The sequence below is a fragment of the Myotis daubentonii genome, chromosome 19 (assembly GCF_963259705.1).
Source record: "Myotis daubentonii chromosome 19, mMyoDau2.1, whole genome shotgun sequence".
Taxonomy (NCBI): Eukaryota; Metazoa; Chordata; class Mammalia; order Chiroptera; family Vespertilionidae; genus Myotis; species Myotis daubentonii.
The window spans coordinates 22,459,924-22,482,173 of NC_081858.1; the positions used below are offsets into that span (position 1 = coordinate 22,459,924).

Sequence of the window (22,250 nt, forward strand, 5' to 3'; positions counted from 1 at the left end):
TTCGTTTGGGGCCCGCCTTCCTATTAGAAACTGTACCCAAATGTTGGGTACTTCTTCAGGGCCAGGAGCAGGAACTAAAGGGCTGATGACAAGAGCTGAGAATGTGGTCAGGCCACCGGACCCTGAGCTCAACTCTGGGAAGTCTGTGTTTTATTACCCCAAGTATCTTTTTTTTTCCTTTTAAAATCTCAAGTGCTCCACAGAATAGCATTTTTGTTGTTGTTGTTAATCCTTGCCAAAGATATTTTTCCATTGATTTTTAGAGAGAGTGGAAGGGAGGGAGAGAGACAGAGAAAGAGAGAGAGAAACATCGATGGGAGAGACGCACATCAATTGGTTGCCTCCCACAGGTGCCTAGACCAGGGCCGGGGATCGAGCCTGCAACTGAGGTACGTTGACCAGAATCGAACCCAGGACCCTTCAGTCCACAGGCTGACGCTCTATCCACTGAGTCAAACCGGCTAGAGCCCCAAGTATCTATAGAGTCGTCCTCCCTCGCTGGTCCCGTTCCCCTGGGGGAAGTGCCTGGGTCTCCTGCACGGAGGAAAGGCTGGCGAGGAGCCTGGGCTGGGAGGACGGGAACTGCTGGGACAGGTCTGGGGAAAGGGCAAGTTTCAGGATTCAGCACCTACAGTGACCTTTATCTTCCTGCTAGGAATACAGGCCCCACAGTCAGTCCCCAGGCCCAAGACCATCAGCCTTTCCCCTCAGAGAGCAAAACTCCTGCCTCCCATTGGAGTAGAACCGGGCAGCCCCCAGCCACAAGGAGCCGAAGAAGGGGGGCAGCTCCGGGGCGCTCAGCCTTCCTCGCTGCTGCTTTGTGCCTCAGCCCAGTTGGTTCTGCTGAGCCAGTTCCCCCTTGCCCACCCGCTTCCCATCCTCCCAAACGTTGCTCGTCTCCCCTCCTGTTCTCCCAGGCTTGATGGGCTGCTCTCTCTTTCTTGTAAAATCTCTTTGCTGACGTGTGGGGGGACTTTGACAGGAGCAGAATCGAAAGGGCTATTCCGTCCACTCTCTTAAACCAGCCAAAGGAGCCGCGGCCTGCCAGGAATTAGGTTAGAGGTTCACCGCCCAGACGTGTGTCCAGAGACTGTCACCAGCATCTTGGGAGGCTGGGGCTGAGTGGGTTCGGGGGGCGAGAAGCTGATTGACTATAAGGAACACGGCCAGCATACCCTGTCTAAGCAGTCAGGGGGAAAAATTCCATTTAATGGATGAGGAAACTGAGGCCCAGCCAGGCAAAGGGGGTGGCCCAGCACCTCGCCAGGCCTGGGGCTCTTTCCATCACACCAGAATGTAGGGCAGTGATGGCGAACCTATGACGCGCGTGTCAGAGGTGACGCGCGAACTCATTTTTTTGGTTGATTTTTCTTTGTTAAACGGCATTTAAATATATAAAATAAATATCAAATATATAAGTCTTTGTTTTACTATGGTTGCAAATATCAAAAAATTTCTATATGTGACACGGCACCAGAGTTAAGTTAGGGTTTTTCAAAATGCTGACACGCCGAGCTCAAAAGCTTCGCCATCACTGATGTAGGGTGTGGGCATCTTCTGCTCTATCACGTCTCTGAGTCCAGTAGTTTCCCATGAGAAAAAACCTCCTCTGCAAACCTGCAGTCTGTCCACCCTCCCCGCCCCCCCCACCCAGTGGCGCCACCAAAGGCTCCGCCTATCAGAGATCAGGAAACAGACTTCTGGGCCAGGGGAACAAAAAGAGAAATGGCTCTCCCTCCCAGGATCATGCCCGCGCCTTCCCTCCCCCCTCTACTTCCCCCAGGCGGTACCTTTGCCTTTCCCTCTCCAAGGCTCCAAGGCCCCTCTTCTGCCTCCATAACTTATTTCCTGAGCCCACGCAGCCCCGCTGGCTCACTTCTGCTACCTCTGTAACTTTCTAAATAAACTTCCTCTTATAACTTGAAAAACAAAAGAGAAATGAATGACAGAAACCCATCGTGTCCATAGGCCGCTGGACGATACGTGCTTCACGTTCAGACTGTGTCTGTTCTGCTGTGATGTCTGAATGGACGAAGGAGGGGATGAACAAATGAGTCCTGGCCCTTGGGATGGAGCGAGGGCCTCTGGTACACTGCCAGCAGCTTCTCTTCTAAAACCTGCCAGGACTGAACGGCTGCGATGCCCGAGGATTTAGGAAAGTGCTCTGGAAGGTCGATATCATCTTGCAAATGTGAACGGGGCTTTTATCATAATTACATTTCGTTAACCAGTTGCTTTAAAAAAAAAAAATTGATTTGAGCCCTAAGCCAGTTTTGGTTCAGTGGACAGGGCGTCGGCCTGCGAACTGAAAGGTCCCAGGTTCTGGGGGACTCAATTATGGGTGGTTTCTGCTCTGTCCTCTTTGCCTGTGTTGGTTAAATTTTCTGCAATGATGTATTATTTTCAATGAGAGGAAAATGCTATTAGTTTTGTAACAGAGATGCTGAAAGCCATGGCTACTCGGGCATCCACCGCGTAAGGTACTCAGCGTCCTTATCTTTAAAATGAGGGTAAGACCACGGGCCTCACTGGGCAGTGAGGGTTTAATAAGTTAATACGTAGGAAGTAAAAGATGGCGTCCGGTACACAGTATTCTCCATATTATTGTATCAGCGCAGTGGTGCCGAGAGGATGAAGCAGCTGACCTCACCAAGAAAGGCATCAGGACCCCCTCTGCCCAGGCCTGCTCCCCATTGTCCTCTCTCCCCACTTGGTCCACAGCCTTGATCCTTTGGCTTCAGAAAGTCTGAAACAGCCCTAGCTGGCTGCTCAGTGGTTAGTGCATCGGCCTGCAGACTGAAGGGTCCCAGATTCGATTCTGGCCAAGAGCATATGCCTGGGTTGCAGGCTCGATCCCCGGTAGGGGGCATGCAGGAGGCAGCCAATCAATGATTCTCTCATCATTGATGTTTCTATCTCTCCCTCTCCCTTCCTCTCTGGAATCAATAAAAATATTTTTTTAAAAAGAGGAAGTCTGAAACATCCCATTCCAGTACACACAAACATTAAAACTCCAGCAATCTGGCCCTGGTCGGGTAGCTCAGTTGGTTAGAGTGTCGTTCCAATACACCAAGGTTGCGGGTTCGACCCCCAGTCAGGGCACATACAAGAATCAATTATGAATGCATAAATAAGTGGAACAATAAAAATCAGTGTTTCTCTCTCTCCCTCCCTCCCTTTCCTATCTAAAATCAATTAATTGCCGAAACCGGTTTGGCTCAGTGGATAGAGCGTCGGCCTGCGGACTGAAAGGTCCCAGGTTCGATTCCGGTCAAGGGCATGTACCTGGGTTGCGGGCACATCCCCAGTGGGAGATGTGCAGGAGGCGGCTGATCGATGTTTCTCTCCCATCGATGTTTCTAACTCTCTATCTCTCTCCCTTCCTCTCTGTAAAAAATCAATAAAATATATTTTAAAAAAATAAAATAAAATAAAATAAAATCAATTAATTAACTAAAAATAAAAATAAAAACCCTAACAATTTGACCTAAATTGTGTACTAGAATGGGATGTTTCAGACTTCCTTTATTTGAAAAATATTTTTTTTATTGATTTCAGAGAGGAAGGGAGAGGGAGAGGTAGAAACATCAATGATGAGAGAATCATTGATTGGCTGCCTCCTGCATGCCCCCTTCCTGGGATACCGCCCAAAACAAAGAAAACCTCACGTGTCAGAAAAGCCACTGTGGCCTGGGGACAACCCTTCACGAGCATTTTGATTTCAGAGCCGGTGGCAGAGCCCCTCCATCAGGTGGGTCCGGAGCCCCTCGCAGCAGAGGCGGCAGGGGAGCGCACACGAGCGGCCGGCGTGGCTTTTTAAGGCCCGTCCCTAGACAGGCGGCTATTTTTGTTTTTGACAAGGCTGGAGGCCAACCGCCATTGGCTCTGGAGGGCTGACCTTCGGCTGGCATTTGGCAAGTGCGGAAGGTGACATATCCCAGGGTAACTTTGGAAATGGCTTCAGGTGCAATCAACTACGCGACAGAGCTGTCAGCCAAACACTGAACGGTGTCAGCTGCTGGGGCACAAGACCAGGGCGAACTGCATCGGGAAGGAGGGAATCGCAGTCTCCAGCCACTAGGGATCAGCATGGGGGGCTTCTCCCAGAATCCCCAGCGCCATCATCTCCTGCTCAGGATGAGGAAGCCGAGGCTCAGAGAGGCCACTGACCTCAGGTCAGTGGCAAACGGAAGAGCTGGGCTTCCAATGCGACGCTACCCGGCCCTCAGAATCCAATGCTGAGCAGAAAGCTAGCTGAGATAAATGGAAATACCTCTATTGTCTGGACTTTAAACAACAAGCACTGCCCGGCCAGTGTTGCTCAGTGGTTTGGCACCCATGCTTGAACCAGGAGGCAGTGGTTTGATTCCCGGTCACATGTCCAGGTTGCAGGCTCGATACTCAGTGGAGGGCGTACAGGAGGCAGCCAATCAATGATTCTCCCTCATCATTGATGTTTCTATCTCTCCCTCACCCTGAAATCGATAAAAACATATTTAAAAAAAAAAAAAAAAGCACGTATGGTTGAGGAGTACTCAACCGGGGCCAATTTTGCTCTCCAGGGACACACAGCAATGTCTGCAGACATGTTCCACTGTCACAACTTGGGGGCTGCTACTGGCATCTGTGGGCAGAAGCCAGGGGTGTCTTTCAACACCCTGCAAAGCACAGCACAGCCCCCACACAGAGAACTGCAGGGCCCCCAAATTCACAGTCTGCAGCTGAGGAACCGTGGGGGACCAGAGCCATCCTTCCAGGCCCTGAGTCTAGAACCTACTGTCTATGACCTGGGTGATCTGGGGAAAATCACTCCAATCCTCTGTGTCTCAGTTCCCTCAGGGGATGGAAATATTTAACAATATTAATAGCATCTGCCTCATGGAGCATATGTGCAGGGCTCGTGGCCTGCAGTAAAGAGCTTTAGCTCAGGCGTCCCTCTGCAGGGGAGTCATTATAAAAGCCCCAGGATGGCCCTGGCCCGGTAGCTCAGGTGGTTAGAGTGTCGTCCTGATAAGCCAGGGTTGCTATTTCGATCCCAGGTCAGGGAACATATAAGAAGCAACCAATGAAAGGGAGGGGGAGGGAGGAGGAAGGAGGGGAAGAGTGGGAGGAAGAGAGAGAGAGAGAGAGAGAGAGACAGAGAGAGACAGAGAGAGACAGAGAGAGAAAGGGAGAGAGAGAAACATCGATCTCCCAACAGGGAGTCGAACCCACAACCTGGGTATGTGCCACGACTGGGAATCAAACCTGCAACCTTTTTGGTGTATGGGACAATGCTCCAACCACCCGAGCTACCCGGTCAGGGCTGGTCTTTACATTTTTTAATGTTTGAGAAAGAACTGTATTTTAGAACACATAAAAATTACATGAAATTCAAATCCCATTGTCCATAAAGTGTGCTTGGACTACAGGCAGTCCCGTTCGATTACATATCACCTATGGCTGCTGGTGCAGTAAACAGCAGGCCTGAGCGGCTGTGACACAAACCACGTGCCACGAAGCCGACAATGCTTACTCCCGGCCCTTTATGAAAACAGGTTGCCAACTCTGAGTTAGGCGGCGGTTTTCAGCCCTGACTGTACATCCCATCATAGGAGAAGCTTTTTAAACACACACACACACACACACACACACACACACACACACACACATATCAAAACAAAAACCCTCAGGTCCTCAGAGAGCCCAGTCCTGAAGGGCAGAGCCAAGCACTGAAGAGCCGAACCCAGACCCGAAGAGTCGAACCCAGTACCGAAGGGGGGAGCCCAGACCCGAACAGCTGAAGCCAGTCCTGAAGGGGGGAACCTCTCTCCCAAGAGCGCAGCCTCGCCCCTAAGCAATACTATTCTCCCAGCAGGCCCAAGGGAGCCAGCCTCGGTGTGTCTCAGTGATTTCCACAGGCACCTCTCCCCGGAGAGCCAGCAGCCCTTTCAACCTCTGGCTCCTGGGCCAAGGCTGCTCACTGAAGGGTCTTTCCTGCGAGACAGACTTGTGGAGACCGGGGCAACCCCACGGCCCGGGTCACTGTGGTTTCAATGGACTTAGTCCGAGTAGCCCAGCCACGGCCTAACATCCGAATCCAGTCCCCAAGAGCGGACACTAGTACCAAGAGCCTCGCCGAACCCAGAAGAGAGGAGAAGCTTTAAAAAGCACTGATGCTTGAGCCCCACCTGCACTACTGTAATTAATCGGCATGACTGGGGTCAGGGTCGGGGACACCCAGGCATCTACGTTTTTCAAAAGTCCCCCCTGGAAAGTCGAATGTACAGACAGAGGTGGGCACCAGCGACAGATCCACACCCAGCATTTCCACACAGGCCGCTGGCCTTGGTTCTGAGCAGAATGCCCACTGCAGTGACGTCCCCCAGCGTGGGTCGTGGGGCATGTGGGACTCACTGGAGACCAGATCCTTCCGCCTTCCCCTCCCCAACTTGATTTCATCCCGTCCAACTCAAGTCTCTTCCCAGAAGCCCTCCTCCAACCTCTCTGCCCCGCATGCATTTCTCCATTCTCTGACCTCCGGCCCTGTTGGCACAGAGAGGGATGCTGGGCAGCATTTGGAATCTTGCCTTCCTGCTACTTCTGGCTCCTCCGTAGATGGTCCAGCCTTCGAGACAGGATCCCAACAGCCTCCTGACTCCACGGCCCCCTTTCACAACCCAAGTGGCATTTTACTGCTACCAGTTGTGCAAATGTCTATTCTGACCTGGGACTACACGTAAGTAAGGCCAGCGCCTCCCACGGCTTGGCATCAGGCACCGTGCCCGGGTCTAGCGCTGGACAGTCTCAAGAATCCTGGAAAGGCCAGTTAGAATTAGCGCCGTTGACAGATGAGGAAACTGAGGTTCAAAGGGTGGATGTCATTCTCTCAACATCACACAGCTCAGTGGCTAACGCCATCTTTTCAGCACCTCTAAGCTAAGAGAAGTGACCCAATAAAGCATCTTCATATTAGAAATATGGTGACGACATGGCCGAATTTGCAGGGACGATTCCAATTTCTTTTTTGTGTGTCTTCCATTAATTTTTTTTCTTTATTGATTAAGGTATTACATATGTGTTCCTATCCCCCCCCACTGCCCTCCCACCCCACCCCCATTCCCATTTCTTACACATTTGTTCTTTTGGATTAAAGTGTACAATTAAATGTGATTCAACACTTGCCTGACCTAGTGACTTAGTTGGTTGGAGCGTCATCCCGTGCACCAAAAGGTTTCGGGTTCATTTTCTAGTCAGGGCACGTACCAGATTGACCCCTGGTCAGGGTGTGTGGGAGGCAACTAATTGATGTTTCTCTCTCTCCTCTGCCTCCTCTTTCTCTCTCTCTAAAATCAGTAGACATATCCATGGGTGAGGATTAAAATAAATAAGTAAAAAATAAATGTGATTCAATACTTATATGTAAATTTTTGAAGTGAATAGCTTTATATAGATGAGAAAAAAAATGTCTTCTTTGTAGTTCACGTGGCCTGCCTTGGGTGTTTTTGCCAAAGGAGTTAATTCAGGGCTCCAAATGTGGAAGAAATGTGACCTCCGCGTTCAACACAAGATTCAGTGCATGAGAAAGATCAAACGGACTCCCTGCCCCTCTGCAGGCCCTTTGCTCAGACACACCCTCAGCACCCCCAGGAGGGCCCCCTGAAGACAGATGGTCCCAACAACTACAAGGTCAGCCTCCCTCCTGGCGGCTGACCATGTCTGGGGCAGGTCCATGCCTTTTCTGAATGCCCAGCAAAGGAATTAACCCACCGCTGAGTTCCTTCCAGCCTCAGGAGTCCTCACTCCCTGGCATGATCATGAGCTGCAGTAACTCGTTTTCTACAAAGTCCTTTAATCTTCTGACTAGTCCAACGTTAGGAAAGGACTCTTTATTTCTGAAGTTGTCCTCTTAGAGCAGTAGAAACGGGCTGCCTATAGAGAGCCCTTTGGGCCACAGACTGAGTGTGAATCCTGGTTATGTTCTCATTGGCACCGAGAGTCTGTTTCCTCATCTATAAAATGGGGATGAGCCCTGGCCAGTGTGGCTCAGTTGGCTGAGGGTTGTCCTGTGCACCAAAAGGTCACTGGTTTGATTTGTGGTCAAGGCACACACCCAGGTTGCAGGTCAGGGCACGATCCCAGTTGGGGTGGGTGCAGGAAGCAACCGATTGATGTTTCTCTCCCTTCCCCCCTCTCTAAAATCAATAAAAACATATTAAAAATAAAATGGGGGTCCAAGCCAGTCTGGCTCAGTGGATGGAGCATCAGCCTGCAGACTGAAGGGTCCCGGGGTTCAATTCCAGTCTGGGGCACATGCCTGGGTTGTGGGCTCAATCCCCAGTAGAGGGCATGCAGGAGGCAGCCAATTAATGATTCTCTGTCATCATTGATGGTTTCTCTCTCTCTCCCTCTTCCTTCCTCTCTGAAATCAATAAAAAATATATTTAAAAATAATAAAAAATAAAATGGGGATAACAGCAACCATTTAGCACCCCCTGGTGGTGGTGAAAAGAGGGCACGAGAACGCACCTACAAAACATTTGGCCTGGCAAGTTGAGAGCACATGACGAATGATAGCAATTATTCCAGTTGCAGCACATAGGCCTTGAACACATCCAGCTCCCCCACTGGCTCGAGCTCCCAGATGGCAGAGGTCATGTTTTTCAAGCATTTTAAAGGAATAATATGAACCCAGTAAAAAGCATGATGTAGAACAAAGGTTGGCAAATATTTTCTGGAAAGGACAAAATGGCAAATACTCTAGGACGAGCTTGCGTGGCCCAGTCTTTGTCCCACTACTTAACTCTGCCCTTGAGTTCTGAAAGCAGCAGCCAGAGGCAATGTATAAACAATGAGCATGGCTGTGTTCCAATAAAACTTTATTTGTAGACACTGAAAGTTAAATCTCAGGTAATTTTTATATCACCAAATAGTCTTCTTTTGATTTTTTTTTTTTTAACCGTGCTTTACTGACAAACCATACAAAATTAGTCTGCGGCCACAGGAAGCTGAGCCAGTGGTAGAATACTTAATGTCGAGTGAAAAGGCAATGCTCTGTATACTTTGAGTTCATACATTAAAAACATACCTGCGGGGGGGGGGGGGGAGATGTATGGACAATCAACATGGCGGGGTGGGAGGGAAGTAGGTTATGGGTGATATTTGTCCCTCATTTCTGCTTATCTATAATTGTCTGCATTTTCAACAACAAACGTAGCATCACGTTGGTAATTTTATAAAATGAAGACACACGAAAAAAAGAAACGAAATCTAGGAGGCGGGGCTAAGAAGCACTGAAGGCACAGAAATGCCTACACTAACCTGCCCAGAAAATGACCTTAAATGGGATGCCTACTCAAAGGCACGTTGATTCTCCCCGGACTTGGCCATCACTGGGTTTCAGAGAGACCATCACCTTCATCAAGGCGAAGGGGAGGGAGAGGGGGAAGCAGGGCCCCGGCCGCCCGGTCAACCTGGAGGCACCTGTGTGGTCCTGCGCGCCCTGCTCCAAACAACGTCACCGCCAACCCGGCCTCCTCTCCCACCGCCCAGGCCGGCCGGTGTGTTTGCGAGGCGGGCACAAGTTTGCAGAAGATAACGGTCGTTAAAATGGCAGGTTTACTTACTTTACTTTGTGGTCGGGGAAACAGACCTTGCACTTGGCCGGGCTCATGTTGACCGCCCCGCCGGCCGACCCCACCGGGCGCCTGCCGAGAGGCAAAGCATGTGTCCCCTTAACCTCCTGCAGCCGACCCGGGGTCCGGGGCCTAGCGGGGCGGCCAGGTCGCGGCCGGGAGGCGGAGGGGCGGTCCGAGTGCCTCTCGGGCCGAGCTGAGCGGCAGCCTGCAGGCGGCCGACTCCGCGCAGCGCTTCCTCCATCCCGAAATGCCTCCTGCGCGCAATTGTCCGGCCCAGACCCCGCCCTCGGCCCCGCCCCCACACGGGCCCCGCCTCCCGGGAAGGCCCCGCCCCCCGGAACCTCCAATCCTGGAGTCACAGCTGACCTTGGGCTGGGGCGACAGCTGCCGGAGAGAAAAGACGTCTTGGCTACTTGCCTCCCCAGCTCCCCTGACCGCAGTAGAAGGAAGAGTCCTAGGACGGCCTCCCCCTCCAGACTGACAGCTGCAAAAAACTCGCCATCAGTGTGCTTGAAGACACAGACAGCAGGGAAGTGGTGGGAAATGTGAGTTATCTGGCATGTGAGTCAGCTGTCACTACAAGGAAAAACCCTTGTAGTCAAGTCAACTTTTGGCTTCCAGGTTCCTGTTTTTGCGTATTCTTCCACCTCTACTTCCACGGACTTGTTGGCTCCATGCCGCCCCCCCTCTCCGAAGTGGGCTTTCTAAGCACATACTTTGAACCACCTGGGTCCCCTTCTGAAGTGAGGGACTCCTGCCCAGTTGGCATGGCTCAGTGGTTGAGCATCGACCTATGCACCAGGAGGTCAGGGTTCGATTCCTGGTCAGGGCACATGCCCAGGCTGTGGGCTCGATCCCCAGTGTGGGGCGTGCAGGAAGCAGCCAATCAATGATTCTCTCTCATCATTGATGTTCCCTCCCCCTTTCTCTCTGAAATCAATAATAAAAATATACTGAAAATAAAGTGAGGGCCTCCTAGACCCAGAAGACCCCAGACAACCTGAGACCCTAAATAAGGTCCTCTCTCTAACATCAATCAATAAAATAATTTTTTAAAAGACCCCAATAGGTTAAAAAATAAATAACACAGGTGAACTAAATTCTCAGTTCTTTAGAGTTTCTTTGTGGCCTTGCCTTCAGTCCCTCCAAAAAAACAAACAGACCTTAAGCTGATTTTTTTTACATTTCAAACCAAAACCTAGAAGTATTCGCCCCCTCCCATGACCCAAATTTAAATGCAACCACCTCAAAATTATGAAAACAATTAAAATCAGGAAATGAAGGTATTTCAAAACACCCTACTCGACCCAAAGTCAGTTAGGATCATGCCGGCTAGAACTCTCACCAGGTTACTTCCATGGCTTTCGATTTTTATTCTCTACGGACAAAACCCAACACTCGCTGAACACTGTGTGATATTCTAACTTCTCTGCTCACATGCCCTCACACACCTGGCTTTGCCCAGGGCTCTCAAAGAGGGGTTCCGTTTAGATGGCTGGGCTTTGCCTGTCACCAGAGCGATGATGACTTGGGTTTTTCTCTGCTGCATTACTAGCGAATAAAAGATGAGAAGGAAAGAATAACAGACATCCCTATACACACCACCATTATACAGACATTAGTACCTGTGACTTTCAATGAAATGGTTCAAACTTGGCTGTGCTTGCAATCTCGTGCCAGTACGCCCTTCTCCTCAGACTTATCAGAGGCTAAATTTAAGTTGTTGATTTTGCAGAAAGCCCAGATTGGTGACAGCATGCATGCACACACACACACACACACACACACAGAAAATGCACATGCAACTGACTAGCAGCAGGTGGAAAGGCGCTCACTGACTGCCCTCAGGCCTGTCCATTCTCTCCACCTCCTCTTTCGGAAAATCCTTGGCATAATATGCACTTTTGTGAAAAAATTAAAAAATAATCCTCTTAATATATGATGGGGGAAATATTACAGAAAAGTATAGAGCAGAAGTGAAAGATATTTTCTAAAACAGGATGCTTCTGCTTAAGGGAAAGGGGAAAAAATAAAATGTTTGGTACTCTGTACCCTGTATTGACAGAATAGCCAGCCTCCCCCGGATCTCAACATTCATTCCACAGATAGAACAATGAAAAGACAGGGATCCCCTTGATCCCGGGCTCCCAGAGAATATCTTAGGTGCTAAAGAGTCTTGAAAATGGGGGGGGGGGGGTATCAATCCGTCCCTCCCTAAATGAATACATGAATAAATAAATTAAGATATCATAGAAAGATCCATTGCATTCCATTTAGAGATACAAATATGTAGAGAGAGTTTAAAGTTTCATGAGCTGCTCACTAGTCGGAACTGATGAGAAAGGTATGGATGGCGACCATGAGGAGGAGAGGCCTGGGCAGGTGCCCACCGCGAGCCCACCCCGGATGCGGGCGATGCAAATCCCAGGGGCCCCGTTCCTTTCCGCTGCACCTTCATTCCCTGGCCGGGCTCTTTGCTTCATGTCCAGACCCCACAGACCCTCACTCCACTCGCCTTCCCCGGTCCGAGGTGCGCTTTGCAAATCTCTCAAACTCCCACGTGGACGTGAGCATTCTGGGAAAAGGCGGAGCGAACCCCTGGCGCCTGCGGGCTCGTTTGTGTGTTAGCCTGTCTCAGGGACGCTTCACCTGCCGTTTCAATCCCTCTTCCTCCTCCGTGGACACAGGTTGCCCTACCTCAAAATCACAGTCCTGGCGGGGCGTTGGAACAGCCATGGCCACAGGTAAGAACTTCGGAAGATGCCCATTCAACGGACGGCAAGCGAGGCAGCCTGCGGCCATCCTCGCCCGGCACTTCCTCCCGTGTGATCTCAACACCCCTCCAGGGAGACCTAGTCTCACCCTGCTGCGACAGAGAAGGGAACTGCAGCTCAGAGAGGTCATGGGACTGCTCTGAGATGTGAACCCAGATCTGTCTGCCTGCGGGTCCTGGGCCCTTACTAGGACACTGTGCTTTGCACTTAAGGACAGTGACTGCTCGGCGGGCCCTGCTTTAAGGGCTGTGCTCACAGTAACTCCACTAAAGCCTGACTCTGGCCCTGGGAGGTAGGGGCCACTGTGGCCTCATTTGAGAGGGCGCGGAGGCACAGCAAGCTGACAGCTCAACCCCAGGTCACATGACGGCCGGTGGAGGAGTCAGCTGGCCAGTCCTCAGTCAGCGGGCCTCCAGCGTGAGTGCTCTTCACCCCTCCACCACTCTCTCCACCTATCAAGGGCAATGTCCTGGGCTCCTGGCCGCTCAGCCCTTCCTTAGCCTGTCCTCCCTGAGGGCAGGGGCCAGGTCTCACCGTCCATGCGTCCACAGTGCCAATTGCAGTGCCTGGGACCCACCTGCAGGGCTGCAAAAAGAGCTCCCAAGCCAATGAATGGAGGGGACAAACCTTAGCTACTGCCCTTGACCATTTCATCTCTTAGCTTGTCCTGAACTTGCCTGGAACGCAGACCCTCTGCAGTAATTAACAAAGGAGAAAATGTTTATAAATTAACGTGCTTTTTCCAATTTTCCAGCTGCTCTCTTTTCCCCATCTCCCAGCCCCTATCTCCACACACAAAGAAACAAAAGCCAAGACTGTTAGAGCCACAGAGGACCTCGGAGCACCCAGTCTGGCCCAGAGAGGGTAGGGGGTGTCCCCAAGGTCACACAGCGGAATGGTTGCTTGATCAGTTGTCCCGTCTCCTGCCTCTTCCATTAAGGGAAAGAACAAGTTAGAAGGAGGGAGGAGGTGCCTTTGCTGGAGCCCAGGTGAGGTGGCAACATCAATCCCGGGAGTTTTCAGACCACTTTCTAATCTGCTCTGCTGAGGGTCTGGGTTCAAGCGGTGCTCTGGGCCTAAGCTGATCTTGCTGGGAGACCTGGGACAGACCTCCGAAGCTCTCCAGCCCTCAGCTTCTTATCTAGAAAGTGAGATGACTGGTTGGCTCCCCTCCAATATCCTTTAAAAAATCTTTATTGATTTCAGAGAGGAAGGGAGAGGGAGAGAGAGAGACAGAAACATCAATGATGAGAGAGAAGTATCTATCGATGGATCCGCTGCCTTCTGCACGCCCCCTACTGGTTCATAGGTCAACGCTCAACCACTAAGCCATGCCTGTCAGGCCCCTCCAATATCTGTTATGTTTTATTACTAAACATTGTTAAAACTTGTTGTAACAATATTTACAGCAGAAAGTTAGAAAACTCAGGAGAAAATTTAAGTTACAGATCATCGTACCACACAGAGACAGCGATGATTAATTATTCGGAGACATTCCTTCCAGCCACATGCACACGTTTGTTAGGCACAAGCATTTTTTTGTGCTCATTATGTGCCAGGGATGTTCTAGGCTCGTGACATACACGTATCCTCAGTCCTTTTTCCGAAACTCACGGGGCCTCATGGGCTTTGGGACCGGGGGATTTTTTTTTCAGGAAGGTAACACTTAACGCTTCACATTTTCACGTTAACATTTCGGCAGCAGAAGACATGACTATCCACACAAAATGGGATAAAGACTATAACTAACCACAACTATCCCAGGCAGGTTTACTGGTAAAGGAGTTCAACGCCAACTCGTGAACTTGAGTTTCGTAACTTTGACTCTCAGGACTGAGTTGTGCAATCCCGAACCCGTCCGTCCCACGTCCCACTCAGCCCGCACATGCGCCCCCCACAGGGCAGCACTGAGGATAACAAGCTAGCAAGAGGCGGCTTGGAACCTGGTAGCTCACCCCAAGCCCACTGTGTGCCCTGACCACACTGCTGCTTGTTCAACAGAACGGGCCCACCTTCATTTCATGGTACGTGAACGTCTATTCTGCCTCATCATGCGTGTTCTCATCACCTCTATTTCTGAGGGTTACATGGGAATTCCAACCCTCGGGGACTGTTTCCAAGTGCAAGGAAAGGTCAAGTCCCAAGTCCTGGCCCGCGATGAAGCCCAGAGGGGGCAGGGGCGGGGAGTGGATCGGAACAGACAGCACAAAGTCACTGGGTAGAAAATGGAAGGGATGGGGGAGAACACTTAAACACATTTAAAAGCAGGAGAAAAGTTCAAACTTAGAGTTTAATCCCAGAACTTGTCTACAAAGTCACAAGATTTCTACAAAAAGAATTGTATGCACACATTCTACTTCCGCTCAAGAGCAACGTGGAAGTGGAAGTGCCTATTCATTCACGCATCCACCCATTCTTCCGTCTCATTCATCAGGTGTTCTGCACACCGAGGAACACAGCATTCTGTCTTTGACAAGATGGGGTTGCCCGTTTCATTCATGCATTTGGCAAATATTTATCCAAAGTCTACGGTGAGCTGGCACTAGGCTCGGGAGTGGGGAAAAGCGGAGGGTCCTGGTTTCATGGAGCCTGCAGGAGGCAGGTCACAACTCAGGAAACAAGGACATTGAAGAAGATCTCAAAGAGTGATGACGGGTTGTGAAGACAACACATCAGAATGATGGATCAAGAAATGGGGCACGAGCAGTGAAAAAGAAGAATCTCTTACCCTTTGAGACAACATGGAGGGGCCTAGAGAGTATCATGCTAAGTGAAACAAGCCAGTCAGAAAGACAAGTATCACATGATCTCACTCATATGTGGAATCTAAGTAACAAAATAAACTGATGAACGGAGTGGACTCAGAGACAGGGAAGCATGGAACACAGTGGGGAATCTTGGAGGGAAAGCGGAGGAGGGTGGGTGGGTGGGAGGTAATCAACCAAGGACCTTTTATGCATATATGCATGGCCCATGGCCACAGACAATGGGGTGGTGAGGGCCTGGGAGGGGGCGGGCTAGAGGGAGTCAATGGGGGGGAAATCAGGACATAGGTAAAAATTTCAACAATAAAGAATAATTTTAAAAAAAGAAATGGGGCACGAGGGGGGGGGGACTTTATTTTATTTTTTTAATATATTTCTTATTGGTTTCAGAGAGGAAGGAAGGGGGAGAGAGAGAAGCACCAGTGATGAGAGAGAATCATTGATCGGCTGCCTCCTGCACTCCCCCTACTGGGGATTGAGCCCACAACTCGGTCATGTGCCTTTGGCCAGAATCGAACCTGGAACCCTTCAGTCCGCAGGCCGATGCTCTATCCACTGAGCCAAACTGGCTAGGGCAGAGGGGGGAAACTTTAAAAGTGGGAGGGGGACAGGGAAGACCCTGGGAGGCAGAGACTCTGATGGGCCAAAGCCTGAGGTGGAGACAGGACCGGCTACAGATGTCGGGCCCCTTGTTCGAAAGTTCTTAAGAATCTCGAGATGTGAGAGCAGAGCAAGCAGAGCACTCAGCCAAGCGCACAGGGTGCTGTGGGACTGCACAGGTCAGGGCCATGGAGCAGGCCCTGGCGGGTGGAGAGGGGAGTCTAGGGCGTGAAGAAGAAAAGGAAGCATTTCAGCTCAGAGGGCACAGCGAATGCCACGGCCCAGATGGAAGTGGCAAGGGCGGGTATTCTGGGACGCGGAGGGCACAGCAGGAAGAAGAAGGCCCCTTTGCAGACCACTTCAAAAAGAACGGCCTCCAGCCCTGGCCCGGTGGCTCAGTCAGTTGGAGCATCTTCCCATGCACCGAAAGGTGGCGGGTTCGATTCCCAGTTAGGGCACATACCTAGGTTGCAGGTTCGATCCCCGGTTGGGGCACAAACAGAAGGCAATCCATCAATGTTCTCTCTCACATTGATGTTTCTCTGTTTCTCACATCGCTGTTTCTCTCTGTCTCTCCCTTCCACTCTCTTACCCTCAATGGAAAAAAAATATCCTCGGGTGAGGATTAACAAACACACAAAAAAATTTTAATGAAATAAAATCAATGAGCATATCCTCAGGTGAAGATTAAAAAGAAAAGGAAAGGAGCATCCCCCCACACATTAAGCACATGCATTTTCCGTCCATGGCCTTGCCAGTCTCCCGGTAGTTGGCCTGGCAGGAAGAGAGGAGAGCCAGGTGGGTCCCAAGGTGACCTTCGGTGGCGCCCAAGAAAACTGCAGGGGGCAGGGAAGATCCCCAGGCCCTGGAATAAACTCTCCAGGCCTTTGCTTTCTGTCTGAGAAACCGGGAAGGAGTGAGAGCCCCTATTCTCTGCTTGCATTTTGCAGAAACTGGGCCCACAAGGTTCAGAGATTTGCCTGAGGGTGCAGATGATTGAGCAACGGATCAGGAAAAACACACACATAATACTAATGAAGGGAACTTCCTGGAATTAACAGGGACTCTGTCACCACTTCCATTGATGCTCCAGCTGGTGGCAGGCAGGGCGCCAGCCTGCACCTCCGAACTCAATGACCCACATCTGAAAGTGGGCGGAGCATTTGACCTGGGGGCCCGGGGAAAGGCATCACCACCCTGTGTAAGAGAAGACTCCAGCAGCGGCCCTCCATAAGCAGCATATCGGGCAGCACAGTTCTAGAACGTCCCATTCTAGAAAGTTCTGTGGGCCTGCTCAGGTCTAGTTCGAAAGTTGCTTTTTCTAAGAGCTCTTCCCTGACCTGCACACACCTTTCTAAAATACTGCCTCTTAATAACCCCCTCTCCTGTACCCTGTTTCATTCTTGGCGTTGGACACACTTGGAAACTATCTTATAGGCGTGTTTGTTTATTTGTACACTAGAGGCCCAGTGCACAAAATTCGTGCATGGGTAGGGTCCCTAGGCCTGGCCAGCGATCAGGGCCGATGGGGGCCATCTGGCTGCCGGCCAGGGACTTCCTTCTGGCTGCTGGCCAGGGCCTCCCTTCCCCGGCTGTTGGCTGCCGCCTGGGGCCTTACTTCATTCCGCACTGCCCCCTGGTGGTCAGTGCACATCATATCAAGCGATAGAACTTCCTGTCTCCTGGTCGAACTCCCTCGGGGACACTTTGCACATTAGCCTTTTATATCGATAGATGGATGGACCTTCTTGTTTCCTGCTGGAGCTCTAGTAATTAAGGTATCTTGCCAACCCTCCTACTTAGATATCACTTAGCACACACACACACCCTGCCCCTCCACACACACACACACACACACACTGGACATTCACTTCTGCCCTAATCTCTGTAGTTGATCAATTTCAGTGATTTGGTTTAATAAACTGCTTTCCCTAATTGCTGCTGAAATTGCCACACTGAGGGGACAAACGGGGTTTGGAGGGGAGAGAATGTTTGAGATTACTAGATAGCATGCACTGTGGGATTTTGGGAAAGGTACTTCACCTCTCTGGGCCTCTGTTTTGTCATCTGTAAAATGGGGATCCACCGCCAGCCTTGTATCATTGTTAGAAGAGATAAATGGGTAATTTATATAATCTATAGGTAGAAGCGGGGTGGGGAAGCTCTGGGTCAATTCGAGTAGTGGGTAAAGTGGGTGCTAGTGGGCAGAGCACCAGCCCAGGACAGGAGAGGAATCTCCTGCTTATTAAGCACCTATTGTGTACCAAACGCTGTGCATACTTTATAAACATCATCCCTTTTAATCCCTGCAACATTTTGCAGATGCAGGTGAAGTGCCAAGCCCAAGGTCACACAGTGGGGTAGGGGGGCAGAGCCAGGGTTGAAGCAGGTACTCTTTGTACCAGACCCTGAAGCATTCTCTTCCTTTAACCCTTCCAGAAGCTCTGAATAGTCCCCCCTGGCCCCAGCCGGTTTTACTCAGTGGTTAGAGTCGGCCCTCGGACTGAAGGGGCCTGGGTTCAATTCTGGTCAAGGGCACATACCTTGGTGGCAGGCTCGATCCCCAGCTCAGGTCAGGGTGTGTGCAGGAGGCAACCAATCGATGTGTCTCTCTCACATCGATGTTTCTCTCTCTGTGTCTCTTCTCCTTCCTTCCACTCTCTCTAAAAAAAATTCAATGGAAAAAATATCCTCGGGTGATGATTAACCAAAAAATCAAAATAAAAAATAGTGTCCCTGGAGATCTTCCTCATAGAACACACTCTCATTTTCTTTTCTCTCAATCTCTTACTTCCAGGAACCAGGGTTAAAGTTAAGCTCGCTGGGAACGTGGGTCCCTATGGAAGAACCCAGCTCCTCGCCCAGGTTTTTCTCATGTTGGCAGAGCAAATACCAGAGCTGCTTAAAAGAACAGCCAGCAAGGGAGCCTACCCCTCACCCCCCACCCCTCACCCCGGCCTGTGAGGTTCTGGTTGGCGCCTCCTCTTGTCTCTGCTCTCCTATACTTCCCAAGTTTTCTACTGGGATCGACTGTGTTCCTTTTGTAATTTGGGAACGGAGGTGGCAAAGCTTGATAACAAAACAAAACCCTCCAAAAAGTCACCACCGGACGTTGGTTCCAGTATTTGGGATCTGAGTTTCTGCTTTTTAGGCATCCCTGGGGGAAGGCCCGCTTCTCGGTTAGTAGCCTCCTGCTGAATAAATGAAGGGACAAACGAACAAATAAAGGAATGTGTCTCTTTAGGAGGCAGGGAAACTGTCCTGCCCTCCAGGCTCCCATCATCCCTTGTGGCGTAAGCTCATTTGGCTTAAATTATAACTAGTTACATGCAGAGTCCTCTTCCCCAACTAGGCTGAGATTGTCTAGAAAGCCAGTTTCCTGTTCACACAGAAGGTGTTCAAGAGACGATTTTGAAAGGAGGGGAGGGAGGAAGGAAGCAGAGAAGGGTAACATCTCCTGCTTTTCACATAGCTCCCCTGGAAGCGCTGGCATCCAAGGATGGCTTGACAGAGCAGGGGGCGGGGGTGTGAAGACCACTCCCTAACTCCACGCCACCCTCCTGGTTACGAGGACAAAAAAAGGCACCTTACCTCATAGCGGGGACAAGGGTCTCAGAGTCGCCTGCAGCTCGAAGAGCCTCTAGGGTCAGGGCCCCCAGGCTGGCCCTGCTGCCCTTGCGGGAAGATTCTCGGCCAGAGCCAGTGCCCGGCTCCTCGTCAGAGGAGTTGTCATCAAAGGAGCCCAGGATGAAGTTGGTCATCAGCTGCCTCTTGATGTGCGCCTGCTTCTGGTCTTCTTTGGAGAGGGTTCTGGCTCGGGCCTGGGGCCTGGCCGGCGAGGACAGGCCATTGGTGTCTGGGGCCTCCAGGCCTTGGGTCCTTGTCCCATTGGCTGGGGAGGCATCCCGGGAGGGAAGGGGGCTTTTTGAGGGATTCCTGTGTCGGGGTGGCCTGGAGGTTCTTTGCCGATCGGCATCTTTGGGACCTTTTTGGGAGGCCGGCTCCGCCTGGTTAGGAGTCTTTGGCAAAGAGCTGCTGTCTCCATTTTTCTGCGGTGGCTCCGCTGAGCTGTTGGACGCTGGAAAGGGCTCCTGGCTTGGGATGAAGCTTGCCTCCGATTTATTCTTGGTGACTGGCTTGGAGTCCGTCATTTTCCCCCAGATTTTTAACCAGGAAAAGGTCAGGCAGGAGAGAATCAGACAACATAGAAAAAGCAGCAGGGTCATTCAGAAAACCTGCAAGGAGAAAAGGAGAGGTGCTTTAGTATCTATGGCTTTGAGTTATTTCCCTTTTTAATTTTTTTCTAAATATTTTTTTATTGATTTTAGAGAGAGAGGACAGGAGAAGGGGAGAGAAAGAGAGAAAAATGTCAATGTGAGAGAGAAACATCCATCAGTTGCCTTCCACACGTACCTGACCAGGGATTGAACCTGCAACCTGGGCATGTGCCCTGACTGGGAATTGAACCAGGGACCTTTCGGTGCACAGGACGACACTCAACCAACTGAGCCACCAGAGAAACCAGAGTTATTTCTCTGTTAAAGGAGCTTGTGGGATGAAAGGCAGTCGGGAATCTATGTGTTCAGCCAAGAGAGCCAGAGGAGAGAAGCCAGGGGCAGAGTGGAGAAGGGTCCTCCTTACGGCTCCATCACATGCTTGGTCTTGAGTGCACTCCTTAGCCCTCTGACTCTGGGTTGTTCACCTCTAATTTAGGTATGCTAACACATGCTCGCCGTGAATCATAAACAAGCATGTGAGAGAGAACTAAATGAGATCATGAACTCTAAAAGACTCTGTGATGGCATCGTAATAGCCAAACAGTTGGGACAATCCAAATGTCCACTAACTGATGAATGGATAAACAAAATGTGGTCCATCCGTACAATGGAATATGATGTAGACATAAAAAAGAATGAAACGCTGATACATAATAAAACATGCATGCATCTTGAAAACGTGCTACGAAAAAGAAACACCTCATATCGTATGATTCCATGTAGATGATGTGCCCGCAATAGGCAAATTCATAGAGACAGAAGATTAGTGGTTATCTAGGGATAGTGGGATACGGGTGAGAGCTAAAGGTGTCTGTTTGGAGTGAGGAAAGTGTTCTAAAATTCATGACAGTGATGGTTGCACGACTCTGTGAATATACTGAAAAACACTGAATTTTACATGAGTAAATTTTCTGATGTGTGAATTACATTCCAATAAAGCTGTTATCTAAAAAAAGACTTCTCTAGCCCTAGCTGGTTTGGCTCAGTGGCTAGAGCGTTGGCCTGCAGACCAAAGGGTCCCGGGTTCAATTCCGGTCAAGGGCACGTACCTTGGTTGCAGGCCTGGGCCCTGGTCAGGGCGCATGCAGGAGGCAACCGACCGATGTGTTTCTCTCACATCGATGTTCTCTCTGTCTTTCCCTCTCTCTTCCACTCTCTCTAAAAATCAGTGGAAAAATATCCTCAGGTGAGGATTAAGAAACAACAACAGATCACAAAGTTTAAGCATACCAATGAAGTATCTAAAAGAGTGTGGGTTTTTTTTTCCTTTTTTTAGTTTCAACACAATGTTCTTAAGGGAAAAGTTCTCATGTTTTCCCAGAACTCCATGGCCCACACTCTTCTTGCCCACGTTGGCCAACAGAAGTTGCCAAAATGTTGTGGTCAAGGAAACTTTCTAGGTAATCCATGGGGCCAGGAGGATTCTTTTTCTTTTTAAGACCATCTCGGTTTCGTTTAAAAGAAAGGGTCAGTCAAGGGTGGTTCAACCTCAACAAAACGTAACAAACCACACAAGTAGCAGAGAGGGGGGAAAAAAACACGTGATCATCTCCATGGACCCGGAAAAGCATTTAAGAAAACCCAGCCGCCTCTCCTGATTAAAACACTCGGAAAACTAGGAATAGAAAGGAACGTCAAGGTCACAACGCACATCTATGAAAAATTAATATCTACTCAATAGTGAAAGACTGCCATGCTTGCCCCCTAAGATCGGGAAGAAGACAAGGGTGACCACTCTCACCTCCGCTATTCAACTAGGTATATTCCAAAAGAACCGAGAGCAGGGACACACAGATACACGTACACACGAGTTCATAGCACTAACTTTCCAACTTTCTGAGGCCCAAGCCTTGCCCTCACCCTGGCACGACCGACAGTTGGGACCGGAGAGTTCTTTGTGGAGGGACTGTCCCGTGCACTGTAGGATGTTGAGCCACATCCCTGGCCGCCACCCACTAGAGGACAGTAGCTCACTCCCTTTAGTGTTGACAACCAAAAATGTCTCCGGACGTTGCCAACTATCCCTGGGGAACAAAATTGCCCTCGGGTGCCCTAGCTGGTTTGGCTCAGTGGATAGAGCATTAGCCTGTGGACTGAAGAGTCCTGGTTCGATTCCAATCAAGGGCACATGCCTGGGTTTCCGCCTCAATCCCCAGTAGGAGGCGTGCAGGAGACAGCTGATCAGTGATTCTCATCATTGATGTTTCTCTCTCCTCT

At 50.3% G+C, this 22,250-nt stretch overlaps 1 protein-coding gene across 4 annotated transcripts in view; it reads right to left on the reverse strand.

The window, feature by feature from the left end:
- The window catches only part of ACACB (acetyl-CoA carboxylase beta), an 85,171-nt gene that overhangs the window by 52,621 nt on the left and 10,300 nt on the right, over positions 1-22,250 (reverse strand). For 3 of the 4 annotated variants that reach the window (XM_059676692.1, XM_059676691.1, XM_059676694.1), the window contains exon 2: positions 19,348-19,991. In XM_059676692.1, the coding sequence (XP_059532675.1) occupies positions 19,348-19,982 (635 nt within the window). In that variant the 5' untranslated portion in view covers positions 19,983-19,991. Of the gene's footprint in view, positions 1-9,605; positions 9,874-19,347; positions 19,992-22,250 lie in introns of those variants that run through there. The other variant, XM_059676695.1, reaches the window with a different exon arrangement.